Source organism: Thermobia domestica, chromosome 2 (genome assembly GCF_964235325.1).
Source record: "Thermobia domestica chromosome 2, izTheDome1.hap1.1, whole genome shotgun sequence".
Lineage (NCBI taxonomy): Eukaryota > Metazoa > Arthropoda > Insecta > Zygentoma > Lepismatidae > Thermobia > Thermobia domestica.
In genome coordinates this window covers 255808896-255835328 of record NC_137455.1, presented here as the reverse complement: position 1 = coordinate 255835328, position 26433 = coordinate 255808896, and the positions used below count along the sequence as shown (strand labels likewise).

The window sequence follows — 26433 nt, the reverse complement described above, 5'->3', positions numbered from 1 at the left end:
GGTTGAAATTGTTCGTGGACAAAGAGGTGAATGTAACCCTCTTCTAGAAAGGTGGCTCATTCTCAATACCTTTACGCTATACTCGAAAACGAGGTGAGTTCCCTCAACTCAACTAAGAAACATACTTTCTTTTTATTCTGCTATGATTGCACTACTAGCTTAGGAATGTGTTTAATGCATGAGCAATTGATCTAATGAAATTCTTATATAACAATTGTAATTATACAGTACTATACTAGTACCTGAATATACTGTATGCTTCGGGTAATTTCTTCTAATACTGAGGTTAAATGAGACGTAAGCATGTAATTTAAGACAAATACGTAAACTTCTGCCGATAATCGAAATCTAGTCTTCTTCGCAAGAAAGACGGAGCGATAACTATTTAAATAGAATAATTACATATACAGGGTGTTTCAAAAAAACACCGACAATGCTTGGGAGGTGATTCCTGACATAAAGACAAGACCAATAGTATAGACCAATCTGGGTGCACAAATGCTTCCATTCCGAGTTATGGGCTGCCGAAAATATGAAAAAATGAACTTTAAAGGTCCATAGCTCCGAAACTCTGGGACCTACCGTAGTCGGGTCAAGACTTTACTTAGGAATTAGTATGTGGCCTACCCAAATATCCATGCTTCAGAATCCTGTTGTACTTCAGCAACAATTTTTTAGAGATAGTTAGTGAGTGCTTTAAGTTATATGCCCGTAGCCAAACTTCCTCTGCAAAAATTGCTGCGTGGGTACCTCAGGATTCTAAAACACATACTTTTGGATAGTGCACATACACTATGTGATCAAAAGTATCCGGACACCCCCAAAAACGTACGTTTTTAATATTATTTGCATTGTGCTGCCACCTACTGCTAGGTACTCAAGCGACCTCAGTAGTCATTATACATCGTGAGAAGCAGAATGGAGCGCTCCGCGGAACTCACAGACTACGATCGTGGTCAGGTGATGGAGTGTCACTTGTGTCAGAAGTTTGTACGCCAGATTTCTTCACTACTAAACATCCCTAGGTCTACTATGTCTGATGTGATAGTGAAGTGGAAAAGTGAAGGGACACGTATAGCACAAAAGCATACAGGCCGACCTCGTCTGTTGACTGACAGAGACCGCCGATAGTTGAAGAGGGTCGTAAAGTGTAATATGCAGACATCTATCTAGACCATCACGCAGGAATTCCGAACTGCAATCAGGATACTATGACAGTTAGGTGTGAGGTGAAAAATCTAGGATTTCATGGTCGAGCGGCTGCTCATAAGCCACACATCACGCAGGTGAATGCCAAACGATGCCACGCTTGGTGTAAGGAGTGTAAACATTGGACGATTGAACAGTGGAGAAACGTTGTGTGGAGCTACGAATCACGGTGCGCAATATGGCGATCCGATGACAATTCGTGGGTATGGCGAATGCCCCGTGAATGTCATTTGTCAGCGTGTGTAGTGCCAACAGTAAAATTCGGAGGTGGTGGTGTTATGGTGTGGTCGTGTTTTTCTTGGAGGAGGCTTGGACTACTTGTTGTTTTCAGTGGCAGTCTCACAGCGCAGGACTACATTGATGTTTTAAGCACCTTCTTGCTTCCCACTGTTGAACAGTAATTCGGGTATGGCGATTGCATCTTTCAACACAATCGAGCACCTGTGAATACTGCACGGCCTGTGGCGGGGTGGTTACACGACCATACCATCCCTGTAATGGTCTGGCCTGTACAGAGTCCTGACTTGAATCCTATAGAACACCTTTGGGATGTTTTGCAACGCCGAACTCGTGCCAGGCCTCACCGACTTACATCGATACCTCTCCTCAGTTCAGCATTCCGTGAAGAATGGGCTGCCATTCCCCAAGAAACCTTCCAGCACCTGAATGAAAGTATGCCTGCGAGAGTGGAAGCTGTCACCAAGGCTAAGGGTGTGCCAACACCATATTGAATTCCAGCAGTTCCGATGGTGGGCGCCACGAACTTGTAAGTCATTTTCAGCCAGGTGTCCGGATACTTTTGATCAAATAATGTATATAAGAAGGTGGACAATTTGTTATTTTGATACGCCCTTGTAACTTTTAAACCAATGAAAGGACGAAGCATGCTGAAACTTAATACCATGCAAATATCGGCACGGTGGCATTGTGTGGCATACTAACTGATATCACAAGGCTCACGCCGTTGCCAACATAGCGTTGATGTTACATATTTCAAATTTACATATAACAGAATTACCTACAACTACATACTTGATATACAGTGTTGCAAACTAAAGATACTTCAGTATCACAAACATTGAAAAACAACCAAGTGTTGAAATATTCTACAACAGTAATTACGCACGTGACATAGAGTTCGTAATGCGCATGTAAAGAACCTTAATTTCAAACACTACTGTCTTCATAAGACATATTTCCAACAAGTAGAAACAAAGTTACGAGGAATTGAAATTTTGACTCTTTTCAAAGGACTTTATTTTAAAAAAGCGTTTAGACAAGTATATCAAATTTCACAGTTGTCAATTGACATAAAGATCATACTGTTGTTTACAGTAATTTAGTCACAAACAATTCAAGAGATATGAAAAATGGTAAAATTTGATATTTTCCTTTAAATGTCATATTTGTGGGAATATTTAAACCAATATTTGTATTATTTTGCTTCTATAACATTATAACAATACTTTTTGGTAGATGTAATTACAATAAATTTTAGGAATTACAAAATTTTAACCATTGTTGCAAACTTAACAGTTTTATCATATCTTGAGAACAGTTCGAGATATTAAGTTGTATAAACAGTTGTTATCTTCACACATATTGGAAACCATCCATGCAATAGGATGAAGTACTTATCTAAGCACTTTTTCGAAAGAAAGTTACTAAAGGCCTGGGTTCGATTCCCGGTGAGGACACTTGGTCGAAAAGTTAAAAAAGCTTTTTCAGGCCATCATCCTGAATGAGGTTTTCCTGGGTTTTCCTCATTCACACCAGGCAAATGCTAGGGTGGTACCTAATACATAGATCCCAGGTCGCTTCCTTAATTCTTCAATCCTTTTCTCCTTCCATTTTCCCGGATAGTGTGCTAGTTGATGGATGTCATCTCTCAAACGTGACGGGCTAACCTGACTTTAGATGCCGAAAGCCCAGAAATTTAAAATCCTAAATCCTAAGAGTGCTACCGAAAAGAGTCAAATTTTTAATTCCTTGTAACTTTGTTTCTATTAATTTGAAATCCGTTATATCTTTATCATAGAACTAGATACTAAAGTACTTTGGATGTGGATTGCGTCGTCTGTCTCACTTGCGTTATTACTGCTGTAGAGGCTACCAAAACTTAGATGTTTATGGTACTGTAGCGCTCTTAGTTTTCAACACTGCATAACACCATCATCATCATCATCATAGGTATAGTGCCCTTACTGGCAGGTCACTTGCAGCAGCTGAGAAGCTTCAATGCTCCACGGTCCTCCGCTAACCTCTTCATCTTCACGTATGATCATCCTGTTTTTATATAATCCATTTATTGCAGTCTCTTTCGCCTCTCCCTCTCTTTCCCGCCACCATACCCTTGAGGACGTTCCTCATGATACAATTTCTTCTTAATCAATGTCCCAACCAGTTTCTCTTCCGCTTCTTAACAATACCTTAAAGTTTTCTTTTCTCCTCAAGCATTTCTAGAATCCATTTGTTTTATCTTGGCTCGCTTCCCGCCAGTGCACTTGGTTGGCCTTTAAAGTATTATCTGCTAGCACTCACGTGCACGTTTTAGCCCAATGAGATATCTTATTGGCTTTGTCGTGTAGGTGACATTAGTTGTCAGTCAGCCCATCAAATGTGGTCGTTGCTGTTTGGCGGGTATTTGGAGTGCTTAGTTGCCACACGTCAACAAATGTGTTACAGTGATTTGTGAGTGATGTTGCTTTCTGCTGTGTTCCTAGCGTATTGTAACTCTCAACGTAACAGTGGCGTATCAACAACGTGTTGCAGACAGATCCATCTTTTACGCGTGAAGCTTGTCAAGTAAAAACAAACGTATTCTAACACCCTCTCATTCGTTTTCCGCTCGACACAACTAATTCTTTCTATTCTTCTCCACACCTACATTTCGAAGGTTTCTATTCGTTTTTCATCACTTTTACGTAATGTACACTCTTCTGTACCATACAGTACAACACTCCACACGGAGCGTTTTATCAGTTTTCTTTTTTTTGTCTCAACTCTTTATTCAAGGTCCCACAAAACATACTGTTTTTCCTCCTTAAGGCATCTTTCGCCATTCCTATAACTGCTTATATTTCATGTTCGTACTTCATGCCATTACTAAGAATACTATCCAGATACTGAAAACTATTCACTTGTTCTATTTTCTCCCCTCCCATTTTTATATTTGACACAGACCACTTCGTTCCAATCACCATGGCTTTTGTCTTTCTAACATTTATTTTCATTCCATATTCTTCAAAGCCCATCCTGAGGTTTTCTAACATTTTTTCGTTTCCCTTTTAGATTCTGCAATAAGCAACAAAGCAAATCTTATGCATCTAATCATTCTACCTCCTACCGAGAAATTCATAACGAGTGTAGTATTATATATATCCTTACTCAACTTTAGCCTAAATAATAACACATGGATACAGGCCTCCCTTCCAGTTGATTCTGGAGGTCTTGGTATTTGTCGGGCTGTCGATTTGGCGCATGCTGCATATTCAGCGTCATTCTACGGATCCCGACATACCATTGAGATACACCTCAATCAAGAAAATAAGCCTTCATAGAATTGGATGCACAAGACTGCATATCTATGTGGTCTAACCTAGTTGGTTTAAGTTCTCCTGAAATAACTGTCAGAAGTTCACAATCAGTTTGGGACAACCCGATCACCAAATTGCATTAATCAGTAATACTACAAGAAGCAGACAGCCAAGAGGACAAGGCCAGACTTCTCGCCTCCTCATCTCCAATTTCAGGTGCTTGGCTATAAGCATTACCTTCACACATCCTAGGACTGCACCTTCCAAACGAAAATTTTCGTATTGCAGTTGCACTTTGCCTAGTGGTAGAGATCTGTGAATCACACAACTGCTCTAAATGTGGTGCATCAGTCAAGGAGAAGGGTCTACACAGTCTGTCTTGTATAAGTAGCTCCAGAAGACATGTGAGGCATTCGAACGTGAATGACATTATCTAGAGAGCACTCACATCGGAAGAAGTTCCATCTGTTCGTGAACCTCCGGGATGTAACAGATCTGACGGCAAAAGACCAGATGGCATGACCTTTCATATACCAAAATATAAATTAAGTAAAAAATGTAAATTAATAATATATTGCTATCATTTGAAAAAAATGTATATGTATATATGTGTATATATGTATACTTCAAATACAAAATAATTAACTAAAAAATTTATATATATATATATTCGAAATATGTAACATCGCGTAGTATTACTTGCAATATCCCGATGCAGAAATTTGTATGATGCAAAATTTCAGCGTGTTTTTTTTTTTTTTTTTTTTTTTTTTTGTCAGTTCAAAAGTCACAACAGTAGGTGGTTTAAAATATGTATATCTATCGAGATCAAAAATGAAAATAAGTTTATTGTCATTTTAAAATAACACTATGAAGCCGCGTATGAAGCCACGTATTCGATGAACTGACAGTCTGCCGGCAGCACTATAATCCAGCCGCTATAAAACTTCTGTGATTACTAGTCAAAAATTGTGACATGTGGTTTTCACATGCCTCTTTTAAAACTAATTTAACACCCTTCAGTGAGTTCTGCAGAATACTTAACAAATAATAGTTTGATGGCGCCAGGTCCGTACTATACGGTGGATACATTGATACTTCGCAGCCAAATTTTCTCAATTTCTAACGAGTCATTAAAGGTCTATGCGGTCTGACGTTTTCACCTTGAAATGCATTATTTTTGTTGACCGGTTCCGGGTGTTTATTTTGAATGTTTAGATACACTCTCGCTAATTATCAACACTATACGTCCTAGTTTATCGTCCTGCACGGCGGCAGCTCATACTGTACGATTGCCTTCCAATCTCACCAAACGCACAGCATACCCTTTCTGGGTGCCAGTGTAGGTTTCCCTACAGAACTTGGAGCTTTTCTTCGCTTTAACCACGGCTTTCTCGTACATTCTTGTGGTTATTGTTTCAACACTCATGATGAAGCGATTCAGAAACAGATCGAGTTCGTTATGTTTCAGTAGTGACTCAGAGATAAAAGTTCGATTATGAAAATATTTTTTGATTCAAATAGTGTGACACTCAATATCGAACTTCAATTTATAGCTATGTTCCTCCAGATGATTTAGCACAGTTTAATGGTGGATGTTCAGGTCAGTGGCGATTCAACCTCTTATATGTTCATGTTGTTCGACTTTTGCCAAAATACCATCCACTGTTGCTTTGATTGGTTGTACACTGTGAGGACATCATGGACATCCAACGTTTCAGAACGAAAGTGACTAAATCATCTTTAGGAACGTACTTTGCTCATAAATATCACTTTTTTTTTCACTGTCCTGCGCAGCATTTTTGCGCTTATCGAAACAATATTGTAAATTGTAGCAGATTTTGTGCATAGTTAACTCATCTTCACGTGACAGTATCTTACGTCAAATTAGAACAATTCCATTCATTTCTGTATATCTACTAGGTTCAAGTATCACCTGTCAGATATTGTTAAGCTTGACCCTCTGCCATTCATATACCTTGAGGTCTGAGGTACTAACGCTACAGGCTGGATATATATATTTTTTCGCAAGAGACTCGATAGTTTTTTTTTTTTTTTTTTGACTTCCTCGTATAGATCATTGAGCAATTCCTAGTGTTATACTGTCAGCCTTCATCTCCATTCACTCACTTTCTCTCTTTTCACTCTCTTTACTTTCTTTTTCTGGAACTTAACTCTCACTCCCCCGCCATTCACCTCCACAGTTGCACACCAGTGAGTCTGTATCTCTGTTACTAACCTAGTCGAATTGTATCTAGATTCAGTAGTGCAGCTTTGCTGGTGTCGAGATAGTATGGTGGGAAAAGTTGCTATTTTGTACAAAATGATCTTGCATGGTTATCTACGTGCTTACTAACTGCTCCGGATTCAAATTCTGGCGGAGTAAGAAGTCCATGTAAGAAAAAAAAATGTTCAGTCTGTCATAGCTAAGTCTTGCAAGGAATACAAAGCAAACTCAATTAAGAAATGGACTAACACTCAGTTTTTATTATTCAAAAATTCCTACCACTGTTAAAATAATGCCTGAAATAGTACCCGTATTGATTTCATTGGCAAACATAAATAACAATCTTTCAACAATTTTGTTGGAAAAAAAACAAGAAAGAATGAAAATAAAAAGAAAGAAAAACTAGTAATAATAGCGCGGATAAGATTTTCAAAATATCAGTTTACGGTAAATGTATATTAGAGAAAATAATAAGCTTTAACTGATACACAAACACTAAATTATTATTCAGAAAAGTTTGTTAACTTATAAAATGTAGCTTTTAGTTTACATTTCATGCATTCTGCATACAGGTACTTAAAATTAGTACTAAATATTCATGTTAATTGTTCTTAAGTGATATAGCGTATAGGGATTATAATTTCTAAATTAATAGTATCTTTAAGATGGAGAACAATATATTCAATTATTGCTAATAGTCAGAGGATAGTGTAATAGTCTTATTACCTAGTCAAATGGTTAGATCACATCATTTGGTACAGAAGGTCTCTGGATCAATTGTAGAAGAGCATCGAATATACTACAATAGTATTCCACATTAAGGTCAAGATCTCTTTTCATTTAACATTACTGCTGCCAAAGTCATAAAACCAAGTCAACAAATGAATTAAATGATATAATTAAGACAAAATTAGCATCCTGTTTGAAAATTGTAGAGATCCTATATAAGCGTTTAGGTACTTACAGGCAGATGACTAATTCTGAAATTTAAAGGCTATAATTAGATAGCTGTGCGAGATGATAATGATGCAATTTACTAAAAACTCTAACACAGAAAGATGCAAGACTTATTTTTAGGAGGTATCATTACATATGAAAAAAAAAATATATATTTCGCTTACTCGATAGTAAACTGTATGGAAGAGCACTATAAGAGAAGAACTAAAAATAGAATACTTTGAGTTAGGAAACAAGACACAATATTTATTGACTTATTAAGATTATTAGGTGAAATGTTTATAGAAAAAAGAAAAGTAAGTTTATGTTGTGCTTATTGATCCAGGAAAATATTTCAACCGTGTGAGTTGAGAGGTCAACTGAAATTAAAGTTGTATTAAAATATGCAAGACTCATAAGAAACTACATAAAAAAGAGAAAGTAAATATTAGGATAGGGGAAGATTAATAGAGATAGTGTAATTAGTACGAGTTTAAGATAAGAATATTACTTGTCACCAATGTTATGTATTATCTGTCCAGTAGCAAAACTAAAGAATGTTTTGCATAAAGAAAATTATTCGGTGGGAGCTAGAAGAAAACTTAAAGAAAAAACTACAAGGGATATAAGATGAAAACAAGCGTTACATAGAAGAGAGTTGATTGAAATGAAGTAGTCTATATGAAAAATGGAATCGGTTAAAATATCTGGTATGAAGATTAGGTAGGCTATGTACTATTAGTAAGACATATATTTTCAGCGTGGAGAAAGAAAAAAACAGGGATGGCCTAAGAAACCTATGTGGAAAATTAAAAAATGTGCATCTTTTAAAAGTGTTAAGGAAAGGGCTAAAATTTGGTTTCAGTTTAATACCGCATGATTATGCTCCGAGGATAAAGGAGTCGGTGATTATGATAACAAACGGAACAGTGGAATGAGGTAACTTAAAGGAAACTAGAAAAACCTGATCCATGCACACGGTGATTGTTCATCACAGAAAATGTTTCGTGTCGAGTATTCTACTGCATACTATAGAAACATGGGCAATATGTAAAAGCAACGAAAAATAATAAGGTGTTCTTAAAATGTTGATGTAGTTAATAACATAGATGTAGATAATTAGCTCGGTCCAATGGAAAATGAATTAGAATGTGCAGCAAATACATAATAGGGAAAATATTAAGAATATTCGACGTACTTAAAAATAGGGGGGAATAGTTGAAACATTGGTTAAGAATTAATTGTGCTTGTGATTCAAGGTAGTGTGCAGGTAAAATAATTTTTAATTGATGCGTTGTATAAAATGGATAATACCTACATCAAGACAAAGAGATTAGTTGAGGACCGTGACAGAGTAAAGCTCCTCAGTTTTGCAGCAAGTGGTATTTTAGTAATGATAGAATACTTTTTTGTGGTATTTATATTATGGAATTTCTAGGAGGTCTCTCGTTACCGCTCAACTTTTCATTCTATCATTTCATTCATTATCATCATCACCTCAGCCTAAATACATAATCGTCAGATGTTATTTTTTTTAAAATAATACTAATAACGATTGGGAGTAACGGTTACTCAATGGTAGAGCGCTCGCGTATGGTGTATGGTATTCTTAGTCCAATCCACTTCGCACCAAATGAATTTTGTGGTAGACAAAACGGATGTGCGTAGATTTTCTCACGGTTCTCGCGTTTTATTCCACTTTCTTCATTCGTTTTATGCAACTGGTTCTTTTAGACTATAAAAATATGACAATGGCAGACGAGTTACCAGTAAAGTACGTTTCCTCTCGTAGTAAAAAAAGTTTCAGGTGGTACATATTAAAATATTTACTCTTCTGACTTATTTGTGCAAAAATATATTTTACTAACAGTTTTGCTTCTTTTGTTTCATTTAAATTATGTTTATAGCTTTTTCCATTCGTTAGCATTTTTGTTAATAATACCAGTGCTGGACCATCTATACACAACCGGACAATACATTGTGCTTCTTCACCTTTATGATGCTCCGGTAGAAATAAAATTAAATAACTAAAAGTAATAATTCTTACTTTTGAAGAGTAGTAACTTTTTGCAGCGAGTATGAAGTTTACTAATATCAAGTTATATTTCTGAGTCGTCACGTCTATTTTCCGTAATCAAACATCGAATTAAAAGAGCAACTTGATATCCTCTGAAGTTAGTGTAACGGCTCCTAAGATAGGTTTGTCTTTTTGTGTTAGTGTATATGGTGTATGGATTCATGGGTTAAATTCTCTCATGAAGATGAGTTGTTTGCAACACAACCCCCTTTCTGACCAATTGATATGGCGCTCTCCCAATATTTGTGTCACTATATTTTAATAGAATTAGTCCATCCCGGTTGTGTGGATTGCATCGTAACCATGTTTAGTACAAGAGTCTTTATCGTTGGCAACGAATCTTTTGATTCAACTCACAATGCTGTTGTAACCAAGTGCGAGTTATAGCTTTAGCCATCTTGTAAATATCACATATTACTCTGGATAAAAATTCGCGCATTACTTCGTGTTTAAGTAACTCCTAATGTATAATTAATAAAGCAAAATACATGATCACATTCTCCAATTAAATACTAATAAAATATCATTATGTATACTACTGTAAGGCTCAAGTGATTCATTCACCATGTACAAACACATCTCTGTATTCAGAAACCTGAAATTTAACAGTATTATTTTTTAGAACATAGACAAAGTTAAGAAAGTATTATTAGAAATCCATACCCTAAGCAGGGGAAAAGCTTATTTTTTCTATGGATTACCAAATATCACAATTCACTGAACTTTAAGAGGTCAAAGATAAGTTCTTTAAAAATAATAGCAATAATGAAAATATATTTCAGTGTTTTACAAAATACAAATACTAAAAAAAGAGAAAGGGTATAGTAAATTTCTCAAAGAATGTGGGGAAAGTAGTAGTGGAAATATCATGTTAAAATATCTAAAGTTGGATACGTCAAATTCGAGATTTCAAATTAAGGTATAAGCACTGAATTCAGCATTTAGCTAATTTAAACTCTCAAGAATTGCAAACGAGTTAATGTATATGTTGTTATTTGAGTTGCTAAGTTCGAAGACGTGATATTGGGGATAGTAATATTCGTCTAAAATAAAGAAATGCTCATTTGACCATTTTGCAGAGCTGTACTTCCAAGGGAAGAAGGGTGAATCTTAAATTTCCAATGAATATTGCAATGAAAAAGTTAATTTGTGTTGAAGCTCAGTGTTCCTTTTCATACCCTGGATCGATTTTGGATTTAGTTTACGATCAGATCCAAAGCATCGTAATAGCTCAATGCTCTTTCACCAGGAATCGAACACGGGAGCCCGTTCACCATAGACGCACGCGCTAGTTACTAGACCAGCGAAGAGGGTTGATGATGTTCTATTATTATTACACGTGCCTTCTGGATTGTTGTACATAAAGAAATACATTTAATATGAGACAATCTGCTTCAGAGAATATAAACTTGTCATTCATTTGGCATTTTTTTACACTGAACATAGTGGAGGGGAAAGGTGGGATTTATGCAAGTGTGAATGTAAATATTGAATAAAATTTGAGAATATAACTTCTTTGTTCATAGATAAGTTTTAAAATCCGCGTATTATACTTTGAGTGTTGGTAATTTTTTCTTACCATATTACTCATACGTTTTTGATTCATATGATTGTTTACATTGCTTGATAATACCAACTGAAGAAACATTTGTTTACATACGGTTACACACGAGTAGTGATGAAACAAAGTTTTCGTGACGAATTATAAGATAGGAGAGAGCTCTTCCAATGGAAACAGATACAATTTTCGAGACAAGATATAGCGTTATCTGATGGTTTTGCTATTTTGAGAAACTAAGGTAATTTCTCATTTTTCCGTACGTATCGTATTCACAAATTGCTAAAACCTTGGTTACTTACTGATTTGATTTGAGAGGAGGTAGGTTTAATATATATATATATATATATATATATATATATATATATATAAGGATTAAATTTAGTTCATTAGCTGGACTGGAGGTTAGCATTTCTTTCAGGAGCGAGGCTATTTCAAATATGGGCCAACAGTTTAATGTGACATCCGAACCACATGAGATCCCTCTAGGATTCGTACCCGAGTCTCCTGCGCCGAAGATCCCTACTCTAACCATATACCCAGCAGGGATCTATTATTACGTGATCTTTATTACATTAGACTTTCGTTTCAGAAATATATTTAACGCAACAATCTCATGTAAAATGTTTGTCTAGAATAAATTAACGTCCGCTATCATTATATTCTATTTATTGTACTATCAAATAAAAAAGATGAAAAGAATTTGTTTATACAGGGTGATTTTTTTTAATTCAGAGTGCAAGATACCTGGAGAAATAAGCATAAGACAAATAAATGTTCAAAATAGAAATTTAATATTTGTGGAGAGGGAATTAACTGTGATACTCCACTCTTTGCTCCTAGGAGTAGAGTAGAGGAAACTTTAAAATCTTAAATGGAGAATCCCGATTTTTATTGCAGATTGGGATTCTAAGGAGGAAAATTTAGTAACTTTTATTAGAAACATTTTTCTCAATTCGTGATAGTTAGATCTGTAATCAGCAAAATCAAGTTTCACTAAAGTTTCTTTAGTCTCCATGTTTAATTGCAGAAAAAGTCTGTGACAAATAGTAGTAATCTTCAATCTTAAATGTTTTATTGACTCATAATACGTGGCGCAGAATATTGCTCTGAATTCGGTGTGAATTCAGATAATACAAATGCGGCAGTGTAATTATATTAGGTGCAACGTGCCGTAGTAATCGTGCCGGCTACTTATCATTTTGTGTGCTGCATCTCTTCGTGGTTCACGCTTATGGTACCTTAGAAGCTATGTAATATATTTTTTTATATATATATATTTCTCACTCATTTTTTTAATTCAGGTGTTAATCTAATGGGAACTTAAGAAGTTTGTTTGTCAGTCACCTCATTTATTTATTTTGTATTTCTTTTGAAATATATCTTATTTTCCAATTTAGTTCACAGTTTGACAGATGTTCGTCGAATTGTTTCATTTATTTTCAACTGTCTTCATTTATTATTTTTGAACTAATTTTGCTAGTTGCATGACTACGGAGAGATGCAGCCGATAAACTGCTTGGTAGCCAACTACGATTGCAACTCAGAAGGCACCTAATTGCACATGCCACATTTCAATTATTTGAATTCACGCCAACTGCAGAGAAATTTTTTAGTCACCTTCCACGAGTCAAGAATAATGTTTAATACAAAAGATTAGTACTGTTTATCTCAGATTTATCCAGGAAGGAAACGTTTTTAGGAAAGTAGCTAAGTAGCTCTTTTGATGAAACGTTGCCACATTTCTTTCGTCTTGGCTTCCCATTAGAGATATTCTGATGTCATCGAACTTCAATGACGTCAGGTCTTCTCCTCTATTCTTGTGGCTAGAGCATGTTCCACTTCTGAATGTGGCCCTTGATTCGATTCCCGGTGGGAGAGAATAAAAATATTTTCACAATCATTTATCTTCACTAATCATCCGTCTCTGTCATATCATTAAATTTTTCTGATGATGTCAGGAGTATTAGTATTTAGATAAAATATGTATCAAGCAATATTGAGAGTTTAGCTATTATATCTTCATTAATCTTATATCAAATGGCCTCAATTACAATTGAATATTGGGATCATCGAAGTGAGACTCATAAGATGTACTGTTAGTACGCCCATCTGTTCGTAAGTTCACTATAACTCTTGAACGAAAGCGAGATTTGGATTTTTTACTTTTTGCAATAGATTCTTAGAGCGAACATATCTAATGAACTAGTTAATTGTATTTAATCCGCTAAACTGTTCACAAATAATGTATTCGGTGGGATTCGAACACTATGTTAAGATGTAGGTTCACGTTCAATATAGCTTCGGTGCTGAAATGGACACTAATCCTCAATGCAGCCAATGTTTATGCGTATCGTTACTTTAATGGTGGGCATCCATATCCTATTTTCTAAAATTGAAACAAACGTGTAACTCTAGAATGCTAGTAATTACACATCGTGCTACAAGATTGCTGAAAACATCTATTGTGAACGAATTTGAAACTTCTAGAAATAGAAACAAATGAACTTTTATCATAATTTTATAATTGTTAACTTCTATAAGTGAAACAAATTTAGACTCTGAATAACTTTTAATTATATCTTAGAACGTTTTAGTCTGTGAGCAACGCTAGTTTTTAACACTACCCACTACGTGGCGCTGCCTACTTGACGCCACCTGACGACACTAGTGTGTAAATGAGTTGCATATGAAACACTACTGTGACGAATTAATTACAACTTATGATAATTAACAATTAACTGATTATTTTAATTATTTGAAAACAGAACAAGGCCATGTAAACATATTTAGATTTCAGCATTAATATTTGATTCTCTCTGCAGTAATATATTATGACGGTTTCATTACAACTTAAATTATATTGTTTCATGTTTATTATTTGGTAGTAGACAACATCGTGCTATTGGATTTTCTCAGGCTACTCCCGTTTCCTCCCACTTTCTCATTCCACCAACTCTTCCATAATCGTTCACTTGCTTTAATCATCGTCTCCCTTAACCTAACATGCATAAACGTGGGACGTTAAACTCAAAGATTTCATTTCGTTTCGGTCCAACTAAACCACTGGCAAATTGCAAGTTAGTTGGTGGGGAAACTAAAAAAAAATGTAAACAATAACAGTTTTTAATTAAGGATATCTTTGATCTATCGTGACAGCAATCTGAATTGTTGGAGAGATATGAAAATGTTCATATCTTTAGGTGCAAAAATATTAAATCACAGAAGGAAATTTTAAATATCAAACGAGCATGTCAATTAGGCTAAAAAAACAGATTATAAACGGAAGTGAATGGCTAAGGAATAGAATAACTAATGCAATTTTTAATGTGAGATAAAACAGGGGAACTCGGAGAAAATTTGTGAACATCATATTCGCCACCACAAATTAGATGGTCTGGGATCAACTATGGATTCGTGGCACCAGAGGTTAGTGTTTCATTTCTGAATTATGATTCTCAACTTGAAAGGATTTTAAGAACACGAGGAAAACCAAGAATAATCTGTTTCTTCAGCATGCTATAATGCTTATGTATACATAACTTTTATAATATAATAATAGTCTTCCTAGCATTTCTTTAATTTAATTTAGGGTACAACAAAAGGAAAGAACTTTACATATTGATTGATTTAAACTCAAGATCTACAGATAAGGAAATGAAGTCTTTAATTCTAGATTTTTATATTATTGTTGCACATGCCAATATAATATCTTCGAAACAAACGAATAATAAATTTACTGTAACATGGAAAAGAAGCCTTAATTACTGTTAAAGGTTGAAACATTGAAGAATTGAAAGTATAGTAGAAACTATTTACATTCTTATTTATTTTTTTGTATATTTAAATATTTTGTGTATATAAATCTGACACATGCACTTTTTGAGGCATGCGCAATTTTTCCTTTCAATTTGTGACAAAAGCTCCCTTGTGATAATATGGTTGGCTCTTAAGTATGTTCGGAGCAAATATTATTAATTTGCTTCCTTGTGGGAGCTTATGAGAGTCTGATTCCTCGTTTAGCTGTAGATTTCTGTATTCTATACCTTGATAGTGGAAGGGAAGTCAAACTAAACAAATTTGTAAGCTATCCATTTTACCAAAATATTATTTGCAAAATTCTCTAATTTTCCCAAATAGATTAACAAGTAAATGAAATTCTCTCCTCTGTCATTTCTGCCCCATTTTTAACTCACTTATTGATTTATGTTTTATATTATATAAAAGATATGCTATAAAACGAGGGTTAAAATTGTCGAAGACATGACAAAAGGAAACAAATTTGAATGACATTATTTAGCATCCCAATCACAATATTTAATATCTATCTAGAATAAATATTAAAAAATATGTCTATGTAGAAAAGATAATACACAAAGATTAGATGTGCACGATTGACAAATAACATACATCTTGATCCAGAATCTGAACTGAAAATTATCATGATGTAAAGATATCATGAAGATAGGATGTAAATTTATTTACTAAAACATAGTTATTGGATGGAAGTGTTATATATTAAATATAGAAATAACATGAAGAACATAGAACAGATGTGTAGTTATCTGTTTCTAGATACTCTTATTAGTGAAAATATTAAGTGTAAGTGTGGAGAAACGTAATGATAGGAATGTCGAAAGGAGAATTAAAGAGAAAATATGGTGTACTTAGTAAGGATTTGAATAGAAAGTTAAGGAAACGTCTTCTTGAATGTGAATTATTAGACACAGAGGGTTAGTAATATGGACACTACTCATAATTATGCAACTACTTACAAAATGTAGATGTGGAGAAGAAAACACAAATTTAACTAATATGAAAGAAATGTAAATAAGGAAATTCTGGGAATACTAAGTGAGAAAATAGCATCATTCAATGAGATTAGAAACAGTTTTATTGCATGGGGCATTGTTATACATGAAACTCTATCCTAAGGGGCTATGGCGGAAAGTAAAATGAGATGCAATGAAAATCTGCTATTTGTTGACATTTAACGATCAAAGAAAGAAATTTCAAGAAAAACGGCAATGGTTAAACACAATGCTTTGTGTTGGGAATGGCAAGTTACTACTCTTCAATGTTAGTAAAAATTAGAGATAAACTTTAGAGACTACTTGGGTCTCGAGAACACGTGCAACTCTTGAGTTGTTACATGATACGATTTTTCTGTTTAGACAAGCCACAAAGAGTAATATAATTTAATCTATAAGATGTACACTTTTGTATAAATTCTTCTTACTTGCAGCTATTCACTGAAATATTTAAAAAATAGTTTTATATGAGAAAAATGTTTTTAACCTTTCGTGTTAAGAAATTTTAAATCTGCAAGTAATTTAATAATATAAGATAGGACGGAATTTTGAATGAAGTCAGTTGGAGCTTACTCTTAAAAGACACCTCTTTATCATTCCTTTATCGTGTTAAGTTTAATCTTTGGAAGTCTTATAATGGTCAATTGAGTAATTCGAACCTTGGACATCTAAATTATGAATATGGAACGCGAGGACCACTCATCACTGTGACTTGTTATAACATTACTCAATAGCATTATTACGGAAATATGTTGCATCACTACTTAAATTAAAATAAAATATTAGTTTCAATATATATATATATATATATATATATATATATATATATCAGTGTTACATGAATATAACAAAGACGATATACTATGTTTAGAAGTAACAATAATGTGTTGAATGTGTTAGTGTCGCCAACCCTTCATACCCTTACATCGTACCGAGTGTCATCGCCCAAATCCTACAAACAGGTGGTATTGCGATTGATTAGTATTCGAATATTTAAAATAATATCGCATGCAAAATTGTATTAAGTGAAAACTTAGATTAAATATTTATTGAATTCAACTTTAAATGAAACATCTACAGCACTATCAGACATAAAGAGATAAAGCAGGCAAGCACAAGGCGGGAAATAAATCTAAAGTAGGGAGGGGTGAACATGGTGTACCAATCGTTAGAATGGATGCTCAATGGCGGAAACATCGAATGTTTGGAAAGGGGTGGTAAGGGTTATTATTAAATATAAAGGTATATTTTTATTTCTTGATCTAGTGGATAACTAGAACAGAAAAATGTATTTTTCTCTGAAGCAAAGTCAGTAAAATAACATGTAACATACATTGAAACAAGGACCTTACCTTTCGGAAGCGTGAGTATTAATAATGCCGCCAAAAGCAGTTGGATGGAGATTGGTTCCGTAGGTGCTGTATCAGTCATCCTTGAATCAGGCACAAAGGTCTCTGATCTGTGATCTTTTTAAAGGCACATCTCTCAAAGATCGAAATTTCCTCCAGATTTAGCCGTCATACCCTTTGTGTCAATGTCTTCGAATGCTAAAAGGAAGCCACTGTTTGTAAATATTTTGATGAAACGTTTAGGCTTGGCCTGTTTACTATTACAAGAACCAATATTTTGTTTGTTTCGCTTAAATATGAGTCACGCACACAAATTCCCACATCAGTCAGAATCGCATTTTTAAAATGTTTATATGTTCATATTCAAATTTGGTTCTCTGGGGGTCCTTGATGTCCATAGTAATTGCCAATAAAAAGGCATTGGGAAATTTTCGCGAATGATGAACAGACAATTTTTTAACAGAGGTCAAAGGGAAAACAAAATAACTAAGAGGGTGGTTAACAAGCAAAATGCCAGGCCAACAGACGAATAACCTGTCACACGAATGATGGTGTCCCCCTTGTGGCAGATATCGGGCTGTGAACCGCGGCCAGCTGAAGATAGAAAACCCCCTCTCTCGTTCCCCGGGAACCTAAGCGAAAAGTCTGTATGTTTATGTCCGCGATCAATACAACCATTTACGCATGCGCCGATTTGATGTCTGGAGCCAATGAAACGTTGGTACTTAACCCGGGCAGGCCTTCCATCGGTCGCCATTTCTTTCGGTTTGTAAAAGTTGGGTGTGGAGCCAACACGCGAGGGGAGGAAAGAGGGGGATGCTTGGGTTGTAACCCTTTCCAACTACCCATCCATCACCATACCTTACAGGTTTCACTCATATCTGCAAAACTACCCGTTCAACTTACCTTGTTTCATTTGCAAGGGTTGAGAGAGGGAGAGAGAAAAAATAACAGTAATCTGCATTCTCCGAAATTTCTAACATTTTAGGGTTCTCGCATTAATTTTACTTCCTAGCTAGTTATATAATGTTTCTCTGCATAACTATATCATATTTGGTTTTTGTATATACTTATACAAGCGTATACAATAGCCATTTTGATCATAACAATTTCCAGAACATGCGAAGTTTGCTTCAAACACTAAAATCCTAGAGTGCGGAATGTGGTGTAATTTTGTTAATGACGCTTTAAAGGTGAAACATCATTAGCTGATTAATCATTATATTTGAACTAGTACTGCATACTATGGCTTTAAACACTCTAGTTTGTTGTTATCATTTCACCAGATACACATATATTGAACTAAAGAATTCTACATTTTCCTTCACTCTATCATTCTTTTCGTTGTATCTTTTGGCTGCTTGGTTTCGAGTTTAATTATACTTTTCTGCGCCAATGCTGTATGAAATAGTAACTGCTGTTTAAAATAAAGGATGAATCACTATTCATGTGGACGTTAACCACGAATACGTGCAAAAAAGCTCTTCGCGTAAGCTACTTGCCAACAAAGAATCGCGAATCCTTTATTTTCTTTTGTACTGTCTCTAGAAGTTACGTAACAGAATTAATTAATGAACAAAATTGCATTTATTTTATTATTTCGTAATTACAATTAGAGCATTACATAATGTTTATTTACCAAATAACACTTACTGACTGCTTATAGCTAAATAAAGTAAAACTTGAAACTGTTCATGTTTGATTTGCATCTTATGTGAATTAAGATCTATATTTTGTTTCATTGAAATTACTAATGTGTCTTAAAGTAAAATATAGTTTATTGCCTTCACGTCATCACGTGCAATCTATACACAACTTCCCTGTCATGTAGTTTGCGTGAATGTTTTCCACTACAATATTTACACACTTTAAAATAATATCAACAAACATGTATAGGACAAAACGAAATAATAAAAAAAATGTCACAACCTTCATTAAAAACAAGTTCTCTATGTTCACCTTCCCAAGCATTCTGCATTCAAAGACAAGTTAACTGAGTTTTTTTTTTTTTTTTTTTTTTTTGAAAATTGTAAAGCTTTCAAGTACTATAGGTCTTGGTTAACATTTCTACCTGTATGACTATGCATTACAATAACACCCATCAACGGTGGCATTTTCTTTTTCTCATATCGGGGCCGCGGTGGCTCAATGGTAGAGCGTTCACCTCTGGTGCTTGGGGTCCCGGGTTCGATCCCAACCCCGCCAAGTGAACTTTGTGGTGGACAAACACCGTGTACGTGGGTTTTCTCGGGGTTCTTCCGTTTCCTCCCACTTTCTTCATTCCACCATTTCATTCATTACTCATCATCACCGTCTCCTTTAGTCTTACCGGCATAACCGTGGGACGTAAAACTCAAAGATTTTTTTTCTCATCCCGTTTCAGCTTCTACCATGCCTTACATAACATTAGAACACAACTTCTTCCAGAACAGTGTTTCAGCATTCTACGTTTTCAATTATATAATAAACTATAAAGTTAATGAACTCTGTAATGGCTATATGGTTAGCGTACGCGTCTTCGGTGGAAGAAACTCGAGTTCAAGTCTTGGCGGAAGCCCATGTGGTTCAGATCTCAGGTTAAGTTATAAGTCTACGTCTCATACAGCCTCCGTATCAAAAGGGACGCTAAGACCTAATACAACCTATTCAAATCAATCTAAAATTAATATATTATCTCCTATCACTCCATAATGTTTCAGTCAGACTTCCGTTCGATCCAGCTAGCTTTTCATAATTCTTTTCCAAAATTACGTTTCAGAAATCTATTTAAATAAAAATGAAGGTGCCTATGTTTGTGACTGTTTGTAATAATTCTTGATCCACACGACCGTTCTCTATCAAATTTTCAACATAGATGAGGCTCGGTCCTGGGATGGTGTCATTTCACTTTGAAGGTGCAAATGACGAGAGATATATAAAAATGATCAATAATGAGCGATATCAGAAAGCGCTTCAGTAATAGCAAAAAGTGACTGATTAACGGGACATATTACTATCTTTTTCTTATTTTAGCTCAGCAAAGCAGATAATTGACACTAGTATATGATACGGACTTTAGCCTTTTATATGGATTCAACAAAATTTAAGCTACTTAGCTCTCAGCTTCGGGAAAACAATTAACATATTTTGTATTTTTTTCATAAGTTTCAACAACTAAGAATATTAATTATGGATTATTAAAATACAACTACGAGAATAGTACTATGAACAGTTCTCCTCTTTGAATACCGAGCACAACAATTAAATAGACATATAACGAGTGATCATTTTGTTATGCAAACGAGCATTAAACAGAAGAACAGGAACTTCCATATGTTAAAGAACGTAAAACTGAGAGAGATACGAACAGTGTTACAACTTTTTCGTTTCATTTGTTCCATTTGTTGATTCATGCAATCACTAAAATCCTGCTTTAATTGTCCCATTTGTTGGTTCATTTGATCAGCAAAATCTTGTTTTAATTGCCCTATATGTTGGTTCATCTGTTCCGTTTGTTGTTTAATTAGATCGGCCAGGTCAGAAAAGCTCCTTTCCCTGTTTCCATCTGCTTCAGATGTATTTCCCATATCAGGATGACTCATTTTGATATTCCTGAAAATTTTCGTGCCACTCCGTAATAAAGTATACTCTGTCTTGATATTTCTTTTATCGAAATTATTATGCACGATAAAGTCAATCTGCACACTTTGAATTCTACTATTTAGGAGATTGTCTACTATACCTCGTCCGAATCTCCTAAGGTTCCTGGCGGCAAACCACCAAAAATTTATAAAGGTGATCCTGCTGCGAGGACCACCAAAAATGTATAACGATGATCCGGCGGCGAGGACCACCAAAAATTTATAAGACGTTGCTTATATAAAGGTCCTCAGTTAATATTTGTATATAAATAAGACTACTAAAACACCACAAAACATTTCACATTGCATTCTAATATTTCCCTTTTTATTATGGCACATAATCACTACAGCAAATACACCTTAAAGATTTTTGCGTGTAGCTTTTTGCAAGATGGTTCTGGAATTATGTTATTTTTATTTTGTTGCTATGTCGGATCTCTATATTAATACAAAAAAACAGGAACGTATATGAACAACTAAGCAATTACATTTTTTATATCCTTTTTCTCTGTATATTTCTTCTTCTTTTTCTTTAAATTTCTGAGCACATTTTGCCCAAAGATGCTGAAATACAAGTTGCAAGTATAAAATACAAGTATAAAAATACATATATCGTTACGTGCAAATGATCAGGATTCCAATTTTTAAAGCATTCATATGCACATATGCATCGCGCTGCTTGTAAAGTGAATGACATAGATGGAGTGCACTAGCTGATTGAATCACAAAATCCTTTTCGGGATGCATGTTCTCATTATTAATGATCTCAAAGACATCTTCCCTATATGCAAGCAGCAGGGTACAATGATGGAAAAGATATACTGGTATAACACTATGAGGAATACTTAACAGTGCAATAGTAAAGATATTAACAAACAAGGCAAAGTACGTGGATTTTAAATTATATATTTGCTACATTTTTTTCTTTTGGTTCCCGTAGTTGGTTGTTCATGTTCAACATATTGGCTTTCATTGTCGATATTTCCGAATTTGTAGAAAGGAATTCGACACCTCTTAGTTTAAAACCCTCTGGGGATCCTATGGTACAATTTGTACCATACGCGTTTTTTATGGTACATTGCGTTATTTCTCTTGTATTTGACCTTTTTCGTCCGGTTTTTTTTTTGTTTTTCAAGTCCAGAGGCCTTGTAGAAGACATTATGTATGGTTTCAGACCGTCCTGCGTCCAGACATAGGAGGTGATGAAGTCATAAGTCAAAAATTTCTTTTCTCATTTTCTAAGCCTATGTTCAATATTTTTTGGCGGGCTTATTTTTCTACGTAGAAGATTGAAAATTTGCACAAACATTCAGTCCACCTAGTAGTATTTACCAGATGTTTTGTTCCGATGTCAGTGCTAAAACAGGGGGGAACCAGAGGGGCAAAGGGGTAAAAATGGATTTTTTACCCCCAAAATCCCGTTTTTCATCATTTTCCCGCCTTACATACATGATAGGACCACGTGAGTCATACCGTCTGAAAGGCAGTTCCATTTTGAAGAGAACGACGGTCGAATTATTATCCTAGGGTAATTAGGGATGTCTCAGGGAATTTTTAAAAAATATACTTCTATATAGGGAAAAATGGGGCAATGTCGGTATATATATTTTCTGGCGGGCTTACTTTTGAACGTAGAAGATTGAAATTTTGCACAAACATTCAGTCCACCGAGTAGTATTTACCAGATTTTTTGTTCCGATGTCAGTGATAAAACAGGGGGAAACAGAGGGGCAAAGGGTTAAAAAAGGGATTTTTACCCCAAAAATCCCGTTTTTCGTCATTTTCCCGCCTCACATACATGATAGGACCACGTGAGTCATACCGTCTGAAAGGCAGTTCCATTCTGAAGAGAACGACGGTCGAATTATTATTCTAGAGTAATTAGGGCCGTCTCAGTGAATTTTTATCCAAATATACTTCTGTATAGGGTAAAAGTGGGGCATGGTAGGGAATTTTTTCTGGCGGGCCTATTTTTTCACGTAGAAGATTGAGATTTTGCACAAACATTCAGTCCACCGAGTAGTATTTACCAGAAGTTTTTTTCAATTTCTGCGTAAAAACAGGGGGGTCCAGAGGGGCAAAAGTTAAAAAAAGGGAAATTTTGCCCCCAAAAATCCTTTTTTTCAGGAATTTCCCGCCTTAGATACATGATGGAGACATGTGAATGGTACCGCCTGAAAGACAGTTCTATTCTGAAGAGAATGATTGGCGGATTATAGTCCAAGGGTAATTAGGGATGTCTCAGGATTTTTTCCCCTGAGATCATAGTGTTTTATGGTAATTTGGGGCATTGTGGGAATTTTTGATAAAAATTCTCCCGCCCTTTCTATTCAAGATAGAAACTTGAAATTTGGCACACACATTCAGTATACCAAGTACTATTTATCAGATTTTTTTTTAGATTTCTACGGGGGATCCAGGGGGGCCAAAGTTCGAGAAAAACTTTTCCCTCCAAAATTTTCCCTTTGACATTTTCCCGCTTCTGGTATATGGTATGAGCATGCAGGTAGTACCACTTGCAAGCCAGCTCTATTCTGAAGAGAATGAGGTATGAACCATGATCCTAGGATAAATAGTGACGATACAGTAGCTGCTTGACTGAAAGTCTAAAAAATAGCCCAAAAAGCCAGGATTCTTTAAGGGTTAAGTAAATACACTATATTTCCTCATGGTATTGAATATATTATTACGTGCTTGACATGCTTGTGCAGACTACGAGATTTGAGAATAAATTTCATTATTATATGTAACATCATACATATCGCAGTGTTGTCAGAAATTAAACTTATGGAATTTATCGCATTTCTTGTCTGCATTTTTTGAGAAAAATAAAAAAAGATGATTTGAAAATCAACCAATTTATGAGAAAACATCTCTCTACATACTTCAAGACGTTTTGGGTTGATATGTAAAAATAACATTTAAACCCATCTATAGAATACTAAGATAATTGTTCTAATTGTCCTAAGAGAACTTTGGACACAGTAATAAAATCATATCATTACACTGTGGATTTTTTCTTTTCTTTGTAATCTATAACTTCTCCAGTATCGGACTGAATTTCATACCTTAAGTACAATTATTATGATTTTTAAATTTTACTCTTTACATCACAAGAATCATTTCAACAGTCATATACCTTAACAAAACAAAAAGCAAAATGAACAGTGTTTTACAACTCTTACATCATGGCAACCCTGTAGGACAATGAGGACAGCCACTGACATTCCCCTATTAACTCCCTTGTCATCTAATGTAATCATGTAAATACAACAGAAACGACTCTTGAATTCCAGTAACTCGTTTGTCACTAAAAATTCAGTGTCTGTATTGGGCACCCGTAACTACCAAGCAAACATATACGGATATATCATTGTGTTAATTTACTCGAGAATATTTATTATTATTATTATTATTATTATTATTATTATTATTATTATTATTATTATTATTATTATTATTATTATTTAATAATAATAAGAATAAGAAAAGTAATACTGGATAATTCACAATTATACTATTAATTTTATTTATCAGTACATCATGGAACATTGAAACTATGTCATTTTCTTTTCATATACTTGGAATAGGAGTTCTTTTTCTTCATTTATCCATCTGAAAAATTGTACGGGAGTTGTAAAGAAGTTTCCGCAAGGTATGCGGAAAAAAGAAGGAAATATTTTGAGCCTGTTGCAAGACAAAAGTGTTGCCTAAAACAAGAGTGGGCTTCCCTTTGAGTAACTGTGAACTTTTGTATACTTTTTTTTCGGTGGCTGAGAAAGAGTTTAGCCAAAAGAAAACATCTACTATTTTCCCTTGAAGAAATTTACCACTCCAATCCTTAAAGGAGAAAGAAGTCGTTACTGGATATGAAGAAGTATTCTATGTACAAGTTTTTTAATGTGTAGCAACGAACAACAGAAGGTGTTTTCTTACTTCAGCACTTTTTTTTAAATTCTCTTATATATATATATATATATATATATATATATATATATATATATATATATATATATATATATATATATATATATATATATATATATATGCATAAAGAATGAAAATGAGAAATATTGACTCCTTTTTAGCTCCTTTTTAATCAATGCATTGACATCTGACATTTTTGTCCTTACAAATACCATACCATTATGCGGTGTTGAAAACAAGCCTAGCTTCACACCCACCAGACAGGAACGAGGTAGCTAAGTGGTAAAGTGTTCAACTCTGGTGCCTGGTTGGATGGCTGATTGCAGGGCCAGCCTTAAGCAGATTGGACCGATTGCTCCCAATCGGGCCCCGCGCCTAAGGGGGCTCCGCGATTGTGCCGTCTACTCTACTCTCCAGTCTTATCTACTCTGCAGTGCCGTTTAAACAACATATTAGGCACAAGAGCAAGCAAATGTGTTGTTGTCCCTATGACTAAATTTTGCTCTCAATACATGTAATTTATATATGCCATTCTGCTCGAGGGGCCCCCGGCCAAGTGGCAATGACACCGTTAAGATGGCTCTTCTAATCTCAGTTGCCAAATACACACAACAACGTACTACAATACAGGTACATTCATGGACTCCACAAGGGAGGGTATGGCCTCTCCCTAACAAGTAAGTGAATAGTTTTGTATTTAGTTTCCAGGCATAAGCAAATACTTTCTAAATTTAATACTGCAGTACTTTCTTTATTTTTTACGTTTACAACTTCTGTTGTAAAAATAGATATTATGTCTCGGTAGTATTCTGCACATCCCCAACATACCTAACACTCCCCCAATTTCCTTACCCCTGGGCGTAAAAATATTGCTTTCTTTGAGTTTGTGTAAAAAATGTATATTACTCGTATTATTCTGGGCGCACACCCTATTTTATTTTGAACACCTCACTAAGTTAAAGTTCCTGGCGTTCTTACTAAATATGTCATGTGATACTACCGTGAATACCGAGATGGTATCAAATAAATTAGCCTTAGTGCCTTCTTTGCATACCCTTTCTCTTATCATAGCTAAATTAAAAACACAAAACCAGAAGAAGAACATTGCCCTCTTCTGTGAAAAACCCCGTGGATGTATTTTGTTTTAATCAAGTCAGGAAAATCGAATGTATACTCGTGCTAC

At 34.9% G+C, this 26433-nt stretch overlaps 1 protein-coding gene across 10 annotated transcripts in view; it reads right to left on the bottom strand.

Moving 5' to 3' along the window:
* Nucleotides 1–18324, bottom strand: part of nAChRalpha6 (nicotinic acetylcholine receptor alpha6) — an 894362-nt gene extending 876038 nt beyond the window's left edge. For all 10 annotated transcript variants that reach the window (XM_081748606.1, XM_081748598.1, XM_081748596.1 and 7 more), the window contains exon 1: nt 17707–18324. In XM_081748606.1, the coding sequence (XP_081604732.1) occupies nt 17707–17785 (79 nt within the window). In that variant the 5' untranslated portion in view covers nt 17786–18324. The remainder of the gene's footprint in view (nt 1–17706) is intronic.
* Between the last annotated feature and the right edge of the window lie 8109 nt (nt 18325–26433).